The following is a 12,695-nucleotide window of genomic DNA, read 5'->3' on the forward strand; positions in this document are numbered from 1 at the left end:
GTGATGGCAGCCAAAGCACGTCTAAGGTCTAATATTATCAGTAGTCAAAGATTTTTAAACAAATGCACTTACACCAGTGGAAAATGCAGCTTTGTTTTGTATCCTGGTAGGTTAAAATTTTTTGGCCCATAAAGTCACTTCATTCTAACTCTTTGCTTTATGTCCGCACCTCCAAACCAAATTATATCAAGCATTAATCGCTTTAATCTAGTGGTTCCTCATATATTATGCATAATGGAATCATATTATAATTGAAGTTTGGATGGCATGAAGTTAAGATTATCACAATTAAATGATTTTGAAGTGTAGGCCAAGGTATTTCATTTTTAACTTTGTACAGTACCATAAATGTGCATGGCTTTTTCAAACCAAAAACAATGCTGAATACTAACAGTGTAAAACCTCTTTAGTCTCAAACTCAAAAACATATTTATAAATTTGCTGTGACTTCTTCCAGATGAGATCTAAAATGCAGCTGGAGCTCATGAGCATTTCCTGTTGCAACATTAGAAGTGATAGAATAGCCTAATCAATTTAGACTTCAGACTTTTGGTGATACTGGGTGGAAGGAAATTGTTGTTCTAAAGACAGGAAAAAAAACTTGCAAAGTTCCGTTGCCTTTCTCCGTAAACCCAACACTAGTTCTCTACTTTTCACCCTTCACTATGTTTTTGATCATCATAAAGTTCCTGGGTCCTTTCCCCAGTATACTGCCTGATCTCTCCAGTTGCCTCATAATTTGAAAGAAGCTGAAACCAGAGGCCTTAACAATAAAGTTGATGCTTATTTCCCAGGAAGGAATCTTAAATAGGATGTCGAGAGAGACCCTATAATGTGATTGGTGTCATTAGGCTGTTGTATCTTTTGGAAATTGGAAATCTGAACTGCTCATACATAAAGGAAGAAATCAATATAACAACATGAAAAGTTTTTTCAAATTGAATAACTCCCCCAGCCCACCCCCACATACTATCGATAATCTCCTTGACTAGTCAATGCTAGAAATACTGGTAGGAGCAGATGATCTTTCCAGGCAATGGCTCTGGACCTATAATCAGAAGTTTTCAATCTCTGGAATGTGAATATGGCTGTTTTAGGGTGTTCTATAACTCAGCTGTCTGAACTGACTTATTGAAATCCCTTTTAACGCTAATTGTATACACATTTTCTCACAATATCCCTGCTCTTCTAGTCTTGGGCTCTTGAATGCTCTGCCATTTGTGACTGATTGTAAGGTGGTTTTGCACTTTACATAATTAAGGAGTTAATCTCCTTTCTATTCGGAACATAAAGTAGGATTTATAAGTTTTTGTATTTTACACAAATATAAATGTTTAGCTGTACTAGTGTGTATATATTCTCTTTTATGGTTAGGGTTATGCAAGACAGACGAGAACAAGCAAGACAAGATTTGAAGGGTTTGGAAGAGACTGTGGTAAGTTAATTACAATGTGTACTTAAAATAAATACTTGTAACTTTTGTTCATGCTAAGAATTCTAAGCTGTAAAATGCTTATTTGTTATTTTAGGCAAAAGAACTTCAAACGCTACACAACCTTCGGAAGCTGTTTGTTCAAGATCTGGCTACCAGAGTTAAAAAGGTAACATGATATGATAGCAAAACTTGTCTCTATTTAAATGTGGAAGGAAGGAAGTGAGCCTGACTAATTTAATGTAATGTAGTTCCTTTGGTTCTGGTTTTATTAGAAATCTGAACACCCATATATCACTATTTTCTGTTAATACCATAGAGTGCAGAAATTGACTCAGATGATACGGGAGGCAGTGCTGCGCAAAAACAGAAAATTTCCTTTCTTGAGAATAATCTTGAACAGCTCACAAAAGTCCACAAACAGGTAAAGTAAAACTTAAGACTAAATGAATTTAACTTCAGAACTTCAAAAACTGTTCCTTGTTCAAGATGTATTTTAAAGGTATAATGCATGTGTACATATTTGTATCCTGGAGTAGTTGTTCATACACTCAAGAGATGCTTGCTTGTCTCAAATTTTAACTTCAATTTTTAATATTAAATAAATAGACTAATCTATTCCTATGAAGGTTTTTTACAGTAATTTAGACTTAAATGGTGGTGTGTGTTGTCTGTCTATATTTATATAAGTGGTGTAGTTCTATTGACTCTTAATACTTAAAAGGAAATTTTACGGCTCATATCTATTATTTTAATTACCATATATTCTTGTTCATAAGCTGAATTTTTTTAGTAAAAAAGGGACGCACCAGAGAAGGCGGTCGGCTTATGAGCGGGTATAGTGAGGGAGAGGTAGGACACAGCCCCTTCCCCCAACAGAGGGAGCCAGGAGAGGCAGCCCAGCCAGCAGAGCCAGAAGGGAAGAGGCGGGGCCAGAGTCTCTCTGCTTCTGGCCACTGTGCTCTCCCCCAGTTTCCAAAGCAGCTGCAGCTCCGGGGCTGGCAGGCTGCAGCCGTGCCACTTGGCCCCGCCCCCCAGAGCCATGCCGCCCGGCCCAGCCCACTGGAACATGCTGTGGCCACACCACCTGGAGCAGGCTGCGGCTGTGCTGCCCAGCCTGCCGGAGCAGCTCCAGCCAGGCCAGAGACATCCTCTCCTGGCCCTTTCCAGGTGGGAAGGGATGGGATGGGGAGAGTGTGGGGGTCCCAGGCTAGGGGTGGGGTCATGTGGGGGGTGCTCACAGGGGTTACTCCCCTGACCCCCAGCATCCCCCCCAAAAAAATTTCCCCACCAGTTGCTGTCCTGGTGACGCTCAAGGTAAACAAACCATCTCGGCCCCTCACTGGCTTATCCTGATGGCCTGGGAGTCAAAGTTTGCTGACCCCTGAATTATAGGGTCGGCTTATGAACTGGTCATAAAATTTTTCCATTTTTACTTATCCATCTTTGGGGGTTGGCTTATAAACTAACTGGCTTATGATCGAATATATACAGTAGTTTATTCAGTTTAAACTTTCAACAAAGTAAGAATTGTCCCATCTATTATGGTTACTTTCATCTTGCTACAGTTTAATTATTAGTTTTTCAGAGAAAAATTAAAGATATTTTGCTTATCCTCAGCTGGTACGTGATAATGCAGATCTTCGCTGTGAGCTTCCTAAACTTGAGAAACGACTTAGAGCTACAGCTGAGAGAGTTAAAGCTTTGGAGTCTGCACTTAGGGAAGCCAAAGAGAATGCATCTCGTGATCGCAAACGATATCAGCAAGAGGTAGACCGTATTAAGGAAGCCGTGAGATCCAAGAATATGGCCCGAAGAGGACACTCTGCACAGATTGGTTAGTAAAGAAGATACTGCAGTTTCCAAACATGTTTTGCTTAACTTTCCTTTTATTTATTTATATATATATATAAAACAATAAAACTTAAGGCCAAATTCTGTCCTGCATACATGCCTGCAGCTCCTAGTAATGTCAGCGAGAGTGGCACATGTGAAAAAAGGCAGGATTTGTCACTTAGTACAAAAACTGCTATAGTTAATTTCATTGTACAATACATGCAAATCTTTGTATGTCATTGCTGCTTTGACCTGATTTGTTTCTTCGTTGGTTGGGCTTTCACACCATATAAAACCTCACCTGCATGGAACGCTAACTACCCAGGTGAATGTTCTGTCTCCTTTAAAAACAAAACAAAGTTTAAACATAAACCAAAAAATTCTATAATTTGCCCTTCAAATCTTTGCTGTACTCTTGTGATGGCAAGATAACAGTTGGCTATCAAAACAAGGGAAGGACAAGAAACGTAAGTGTACTCAATTTCATAAGCAAATTAGTAATGCCTTTGCTAAAGCAATAAACAATTTTCTCAGTTCTTTTTTGGTAATTGATTTGCTTAGATAAGTAATTTGAATAGAAGGATCTCATCAAAACTTGACTATCATTTCTTTATAAAACTGGAAAATCCAAGGAGAAAACACAAGGTCTAAGACTTCCGTAATTCAGTGTTTTGAACTTAAACGTAAGGATCACAACAGTCCTCATCACCTTCCATTCCAAATGCAAGGTCTATTCCTTCAACTTTGCCTTCTCTAATATTCGTACAAAGCAACATGTACTTAAACAAAAAAAGCCCAATCTCAAAACACTCAGTCGCTCACAAAATTTCCTCTCTCAAGAGAATAAAACCGCATATGACGAATGTTACTCAAATCTCTTAATGCAAGACTGTAAGGCACTTGGATACTGTGGTGATGAGAACAGTATAAGAACATGGAATAGAACATACCTTTTATTAATTTATAAACAGTAGGATAGGTACAAGTTACTATGCACAGTAATTATCTGTAAAGCCACTTCTCTGCACACTGAAATATTGAAGGTGCTCGCCAATCAAAATATAATTCTTTTTACTCAAAGATTTAATGCTGTGGCCATTACCTTAGTACCTGAGCAGCTATCACCTACCATGATCTGTTACACAACATAAAGAATAAGATGGTGTTATCCCTAAAAAGAGGTTGTCGACCTGTGGAATTCATTGCCCAGGGATGTTTTTGTGAAACTATAACTGGGTTCAAAAAAGAATAGCTAAGTTCGTGGGGGATAGGTCCATCAATGGCTATTAGCCAAGATGGTCAGGGATGTCCTTAAGGCTAGGTCTACACTTGAGGGAAGTGGGCAATCGACCTAAGATACGCAACTTCGCGTAGCTGAAGTCAGCGTATCTTAAGTCGATTTACCTGGCTGTGAGGATGGCGGCGAATCGACCGCTGCCGCTCCCCTGTCGACTCCGTGGTGGAGTTCCAGAGTCAATGGCAGAGCGATCGGGGATCAATTTTATCATGTCTACACTAGACGCAATAAATTGATCCCCGATAAATCAATCACTACCTGCCGATCTGGCGGGTAGTGTAGACGTACCCTAAGTACTGCAAGATGCTGTGAGTGTATGACAGAGGATGGATCACTCAATAATCACCCTGTTCTGTTCATTCCCTCTGAAGCATCAGTATCTGCCACTGTCGAAAGCCAGGGTACTAGGCTAGATGAACTATTGATCTGACCCAGTAAGGCCATTCTAATGCTGGGAACAGAAAGTGATTAAAAGAGTTAATCTCTCTAAGATGTCTTGCATTCATGGAAATTGGCCGGGATGTGCAGAAGTATATGCTCAGAGAGCAAGTTCTGTATCCAAAAAGTACGAGTCACTAGACAACTTTTATAACTTGCATTGATCCAAAGTACCAGTTATTAAACAGGAGCTCACTTTACACAAATTCGTCTATTGTCTGTGGGAAGTCACTGAAAACAATTCTGATATCCGATCTAGCTAACCTGAGGGTGGTCTAACAGCGTTATTATCCATTTTTCTTGTGTTGTACAGTAACAACTTTCAACCTCAGATTTCAATGGCAGAGTAAACAACATCAAGAATATTTGCTTATTTAAACCTGAAAACACAGTAGAATCTTGCTAATCTGTACTTTAGTAAACCATCAGTCTATTGAAAATGGATTTAAAGATTTGTTGCTCAAAGTAGGAGGAATCTGGAAAATTTTCCTTGTGCTGCTGGGGTGGGGCCAGTACAGTGAGCTAACGCTCCCCACTTGTCAATAGTGGAGCACCATCTCATCCACTAACCTTAATCCAGTCTTCACTGAAGCCCTGAGACAGGACTGGAAAAGCTGCTCCCATCTTGCCCATCTCCCCCCAAAAAGCCATGCTTCTGAAATGGGATCAGGATAAACTGTGCAGCAAGTGTCTGATGTTTGCTGCAGAAGTAGAGGGGAGAACTGCTGTATTAAAATGGTTTTGGTTGTGCAGAGAGTAGTTAGTCCCTTATTTCTGCTTCCGCTTAGATCACCAGAAGGACAAAGGAATGGGGAAGATTTGGGGGTCTCTTTCTACCTTTATCACAAAGCATAGAGAGAGGCCTCTGATATGCTAGGAAATGGCCCTGGGCTGACCTATTAGGAGAGATTGGCTTTCTATGAAAGGCCAAAAGCTAGGTGGACCAGGAAGGGAGGAGGTACAAATTTATAAAATTGTGCATGCAGATTTCTCTGAGCATTCCAACTTTAACTATAACACAAGCACAGAGCTTCTTGTGCTTCCAGAATCCCAGTTTAAGAGCTGTACCCTCTCTTCCTACTGCTGAGGTGAGGTCAGGTAGGCAGGAGAAATTGCTCCAACTTCAGATCCCTAAGAGGGAAGTGGGACATGTCCCAGGCCTATTTTATGATTTTTGCTATAAGTTGGGGAAGGATGAGGGAGGAAAGGCCCCTTCCCATTCTGAGCTGCTGGAAAGAAATGGCTGTGCTCCTGTCCCTGATCTCCCATTTTCTCCCTGGGGGATTTCTAAAGAGGAAGAGAATCTTTAGCTTGATGTGGGCCATAACTTCAGTTTTGTCAGGGAGTAGCACCTGTGTGTCAAGATAAGATTTCAGCCCACTAGCTTTCAGCCTTGGCTCCAAAACTTCTCGACCTGATGCTGTCAGCTAAGAAGATACCTAGTCAGGATGTAAGAGAATGCATGACCGCCATGAACCCAGTTGCTATATATGGTGATCACACTGACAGATCTTTTGATTCAGCTGTTTGAAGGGAGGATCTGACAGCAAATGCTGAATGCCTGATGTGGTACACCTTAGCCATTAGCAAAAAGTTGGCACCTCCACCTTTTGGATAGGGCGCGGCTTCTGCAACTGCATAACTCAAGACGCATATATCAACAGCAGAAATTTCAGTAATTTGTTTTCTTGATAAGGCAGAATCAGCCTGGTTGGGCCTTAAGGTGCAGAGTGCATGGTTATAAATTTAATATTGATCTGTTTCATACAACCAATCATATGATACAATCTCATTATTATAATCCCCAAAACATCACTTCCCTAGATTTTAAAAATGTTTTTCTCATTTTAGAAAGCATGATGCAAATAGTAAGAATATGCATTTCTCAAGGAGTCATAAAACAAAATATTAATGAATTTGAAGAATAAAAGGTCAAATGATTAAAATTGCTTGATGTATGATTTCTGATAGACATATTTTATTTCGTGTAGCTAAGCCTATCCGTCCTGGCCAGCATCCAGCAGCTTCTCCAACTCATCCAAGTGCAATTCGTGGAGGAGGTGCATTTACTCAAAACAGCCAGCCAGTCACACTGCGTGGAGGTGGAGGACGGCAGGATAAAGTGTAAGTTTCTCTTTATAGGGGTTGTTTTTTAGTGTCTCCTTAAGATACTGTATTTCGTAGTTTGTGTTTGTAATCCATCCAACTGTGTGAACAAACCACTTGAATATTCTGTGGTTATATCTTGCAATTAGAGGGCTTTGCTAAAATATGCAGCCCATACTGTTGTCTCCTTTTGTACAACCAAAGTCCAGTTGTGTAGTAAAGGGGCAGTTCTGGGGTTAGGAATCGTACTTCTAATTGAACAAAATACAAAAGCTGTAATGTAAAGATCAATTTGCCACAACCGCACTACATAAAACGTCATGTAGATTTAAAAAAACTCTTGCTGTTTGAGCTGAGTTCTCAGTGTTACTTTTTTAAAGTACTATACAAAGTGCCTCAGTGATCAGATTTTCTGCAACTGAGATGAGTATGTGATGTAAGAAAGAAAAAGCATATGAGTATATATTACAGCAAATGAGTATTTCATTGAAATCAATGGGACCCTTCACATACTTAAGTACCAGTGTTGATCTGGGGCTTTAAAGCATATTTTCACACTAATAGATTCATGGCAGTTGGTCGCTCCCCTCTGCTCACTGTAAAACATTGGCCCCATTTTGAGTATTCCATCTGTCTGAGCATCTGCTGCACAATTAGTTGTCTGTATTGAAACTGTCTGCATCTTAGATTGAAGCACAGTGCACACTTAGAGCCCTGCAGGTCCTCAGATCCCATATATGTAATAATTCTCTCCTTAAGGACTCAGAATTTGGCTTTTATCTTAGTTACATTCTTTCCTAGTTACTATTAACATATTTTCTAACATTTCCTTTACACTGCTTTAAAAGTTGTTGAAGGCTATTTAGGGGTCATGCTTTTTGTTTCTGGGATTAGAGAGGAGCCAGGAAATAGGAGTGTGAAGTACAAGATTTTTAAGTCCAGGTCTCCGAAGTATCAGACAGCTAACTGATGCTGGCAGGTGATTAGCACCTTGGCAGGTGATTAGAAACCATGGTGACTGTGTGTTTTATAAATACTCAGATCATAGTTCTCTCCCACTGATAGAATTTGTATATTGACTTTCTCTTACTCTCATTGCCTGTTGAGCTCGCATCTCACTTGAAAAAGAACTTTCACTCTTTGTAGCTGTATACTAGTTGGCATTGGGAAGTTCAAGCAGGGAGACTGTTAGCTGTTAAACTGAGTTCTTAAGTATAGCAGATTAGCCAGCTAAGGGAGATAAGTGACATAACTTTTGAAGACTTAAATTTTTGTTGTCTGTGATTTTCATAGCACAGACTTCTGCATTAGGTTATTGCAGTACTCCCCTGGGAGACGGGAGGAAAAGAGGGATAGTCATCTGGGCTAGTTAGAAATGAATTTTTACCCATTGACATCGGTAGTAAGTGTCCATGTGTCCATCAAAGGCATGGTAATGTCCCTTGTATTTATGCTTTGCACATTTAACTTACACTAGTAATGTTTTTTTACTCTGTAATGGGCAAATGGAGTTGTGCTCTCTTTGAGCAGTTACATCAGTTTTACCATTGAAAACTCATAATTTGCTCCTCGGTCGGCAGATCATGTCAAAAACCTTATCACCTGTTCTCTCTCTACCTCCCCACTTTCCAGCCACCCAACAATAGTATTTTGTTCTGAACTGGTGTGCGGCACAGAGTGTGGGAGATTAGAAATATAGGTATATTATTTAACCATTTCTGCCAGGGTTAGTATGGATATTTCTCTCTTGAAACTTAGTAATTAGTCTACTACCCATACAACCCAGCCTTTTGGGGATGACTAGTGGGCAAGGATGGCTCATTCCAAACACCCTCTTCTTTGTAAAACAGCTGAAAAGATACAGTTTGAAGAGCATCTGTATTAGGTGCTGCACCCAACCACCACCCACCTCTGTGAAAATCTTACGTGCTGAAAACTGCCAAAATATCAGTTCTAAGTAGCTGTCAACTTGATGCTGGATACGTGAGCAATGATCATAGAAAGTATTGGCATATAATGTGCTTGTGTTAACAAAAGATTGGCCATACTGGGTCAGACCAAAGGTCTATCTAGCCCAGTATCCTGTCTTCCAACAGTGGCCAATGCCAGGTATCCCAGAGGGAATGAACAGAACAGGTAATTATCAAGTGATCCATCCCCTGTCACCCATTCCCAGCTTCTGGCAATAGAAAAGAAAAGACATTATAGAAAAGTCTTTTTTTCCTGCCTTCCAGGGAATTGCTACATAAAACGATCATAATTACTGCAAGCTACTTACCTTCCTGTAAGTTGTAGACATCAAGGTATTTAAAACAACCTTGCCTGTTGTTCATTTTGATATTGTGAGGTATAAAGCAAACTTCAGACCATCAGTTTGATAAAGGTTGAAATGAGTATTATGTTGAAAGGAGCACTAAGCACCTTGTTCTTAATTAGTGTAAATAATTGATTATATTTCATGTCTTTGGCATATGTTTGCATATCAGTTTAACTGTCTTTTTTCTTTATAGTTGCTGAAAAGTAAATGAAATATGAAGATGATTGGATATCATGCAGAGAGTGTCATTCCATGACAATAATCTCTCCCACTGAGGATTGTAGGATTATTTTTTGAAAATGTATAAATTATACCTGGCCTGTACAGCGCTCTCCCCTCCTACAGATTCTGCTGATTTCCCAACAAAACTAGAGTGCAATTTTGGCGTCTTGAAAAATGACATGTTACTTCAAGTGTAGCTCTGTCCATTACAGTTTGTCTTTCATGTCTTAAATTTAGTCTGCACTGTGCCAAGTTGAATGTATGTTAAGAAAATCTTAGTTTAAATTTCCTAGTTTAATTTGTGTACATTTTATTGTCTTAGGGAATGTGGAACAATGTTGAATTTTTTTTTTAATATTTACCACTTTAAATAACACTACTAGTCCCACTCTGAGTTAGAACAGCACTGTACATTGAAGTTCTCCTGAAGTGATGTTCTATGTAGCCAGGACTAATATTATTTGTACAGTGTGGAAATACTGAAGTGTGCTTATGACAGCTGCCATCAGGCACTTAAATCTTGAAACCACAGAACTAAAGATTTCAGTTTGAACAAGGCTGTTTAACTGTTATCTGATTAAATACCTGTTATGTTATTTTTAGTTAAATACTGTAAAAGTAACAAGAGTAAACTTACGTTTACATGGGAAAAAGCTTTGGCAATAGAATATTTCATCTGTCCTGTTCTTGATTCTACACATAGCATATCCTGATGGAATGAAAACATTCTGCTTCATTCTGATGAGTCTGTTCACTATCACCAGAGTTGGACAAATGGATATTTTTCACTAATTTAGTGTACACTGAAATGAGCTAGAATAATCTAGAATTCAGTTCTTATGTTTCCAATAATGTATACATACTGGAATTCTTGAGATGAAATTTAAACTTTCAATTTGAGAAAGAGTCAATTGAACCATTGGATAATGAATTAAAATCCACTAATAATGGAGGCAAAGAAACATTTTTCATAGCTGATACAGCCAGAAATCCCAGAGATGTGTAAAAACCATGCTACACTGAATTGTATTGTAATCTGTTTACTTCTAGAAATATTTAAATGTCTACTCCACAGTAGTTTGTCAAACTTTTTTTTCTTTTTCTCTTTGCAATATAGTTGTGTAGGATTGGCTAACAACAAATAAACTTTGGGTTTTGAGCTGATTCTCAAGTTTTGAGCACCCATAACTCCCACTGAGGTTAGGATCAGGCTTTTAATGTTATAATTCCATCATTTGCATAATTTATTCCTAGGGTTTTAGTCACTACATTTTTAGAACAGTCCTTCTCAAAAGATAGAAATGTTACCAGATCTTTGAGAGGGAAGGAACTTAGCAATATGAAAGAGTTCAAATAATTGTTTTTTCCCAAACCAGCTAATGTTATCTTTAATATTAGTGGCCTGACCTTTTTTGGCTATTTATCAGTTGTTGTGGAAACGTAAAAGCTCCATAAGGACCTCAATGGTAAATCACTTTTAAAAACTTTTTATACAAAGTAAAATATTCGTGCTATGATGGAGCATAGTCAAATCTTAGACCTTAATTCAATTTACTTTTTTCTGTTTCCTTGCTAACTACTGCAGCTTGACTTTTGTAATAGGGTAGATTTTTAAACCTATTGGTTTGCATCAGTCAGAAATCCTCACTGTTTTGGAGTTTTCAACCTTTAAAGACCTATTTTTGCTCTTTGGAGTGTCTGTCTCTGAGTCCTAATCGTGCAAATTCTTCTGAAGCATGATAAAGGCAGCATATCAAGGAAAGAGGACAGTGAAGTAGCAGTTATGATAGATGGTTTTAAATGGAGTCCTCTTATGGAAACAGTCTTGTCCATTCTCTCTCAATATTAACTGCACATTTTCAAATCTCTGCATATTTTACTTTACACTGGCTTCCTTGGAAATATTCTCAGATGAAGCAGGATTTTTTTTCTCATGTAGATGGTAGTTTCATTCCTGTAAGTAATGTATCACGGGTATTGGTGCTGAACATTGCTGTGTAATAAGCAGTAAAAATAAACTGTAACTAGCATGTAGCTCAAAATGTACATCACTTTTTTATATCTAAGCTTTTTTATTTTAAGCTTTTATGACGTTTACCAAGAATTGCAACTTACAATTTTCAAAGAAATTGCTATTTTGTTCTTTTTGATTCAGTTATGGTAGGTCATCTGGACAGGACAGTTACTGTTTTGTAAATTAAATCTGTAATAGAATGTTAAATGAATTGCTGTTTCAATTTGCAGTCTGAGTGGTTTTTATTTTTATGTTCCTCTGGATCATATTTTTTTAAAATGGTTTAGAGTAGGAACTGAATTAAATAAAGGAATAATATTTATTCATGGTGATCAACTAAATTATTTGCATAACTTAAATACTGACTCACTACTGTGTGTAACTCTAAATTTGACATGAGATGACAAGTCTACCTGTGGAACACAGTGACTTAATTTCAGTACATGAAGATGCATTAAAACATAATTGGTTTGGGGAAGACGCCATCTAGTTTTAACTTGCCTGCATGCTGTAAATGTATCTGTGTTTAAATAAAGAGAAAAAAAAGTCTTTGAAATGTAGTGAACTTTATTAGGACCATGCAACTGTGTCATTGAGTCAGCTTCATATTAATACTTTTCACTTGGCAAGACAACATGTATTTTGCTGTGGGTTACAATCAGTATACTCCTTCACTTTATTGGAGCCTTTGTTGTGTTGTTATTGTCGGTGTAGGTGTTGGAAAAAGATTGTTCCATCAGTCTTAACAGTTTGCGTTTTTTTCACTCTAGTAAATTCATGTTATGAAAAGCTTCCAAGATTGATTGCATCTTATTCATGACAAGATTTTTAAATATGCTGTGAGTTGCTTCTGCTTTGTTGACCCACCACAAAGACAGAGGCAGTGATAGCATATACTGTGTTCCTAAATAAACTGATATGGAGAAGAGGGCTTGGATTTGATTTCCTTTTCACCAGTATCTTCACTGACTCCTATAGTTGCTCCTAATTTTTAAGAATGAAATCAGGATAAAGCCAAAATCTTCCTCTTCTC

The 12,695-nt window shown here is 38.3% G+C and overlaps 1 protein-coding gene across 2 annotated transcripts in view; it reads left to right on the top strand.

Moving 5' to 3' along the window:
* Window positions 1-12,454, top strand: part of KIF5B (kinesin family member 5B) — a 62,206-nt gene extending 49,752 nt beyond the window's left edge. For both annotated transcript variants that reach the window (XM_039523885.1, XM_039523886.1), the window contains exons 21-26: window positions 1,375-1,435; window positions 1,530-1,601; window positions 1,752-1,856; window positions 3,053-3,269; window positions 6,995-7,127; window positions 9,620-12,454. In XM_039523885.1, the coding sequence (XP_039379819.1) occupies window positions 1,375-1,435; window positions 1,530-1,601; window positions 1,752-1,856; window positions 3,053-3,269; window positions 6,995-7,127; window positions 9,620-9,626 (595 nt within the window). In that variant the 3' untranslated portion in view covers window positions 9,627-12,454. The remainder of the gene's footprint in view (window positions 1-1,374; window positions 1,436-1,529; window positions 1,602-1,751; window positions 1,857-3,052; window positions 3,270-6,994; window positions 7,128-9,619) is intronic.
* The last annotated feature ends 241 nt before the right edge of the window (window positions 12,455-12,695 follow it).

This window comes from Mauremys reevesii, linkage group 2 (assembly GCF_016161935.1).
Source record: "Mauremys reevesii isolate NIE-2019 linkage group 2, ASM1616193v1, whole genome shotgun sequence".
Taxonomy (NCBI): Eukaryota; Metazoa; Chordata; order Testudines; family Geoemydidae; genus Mauremys; species Mauremys reevesii.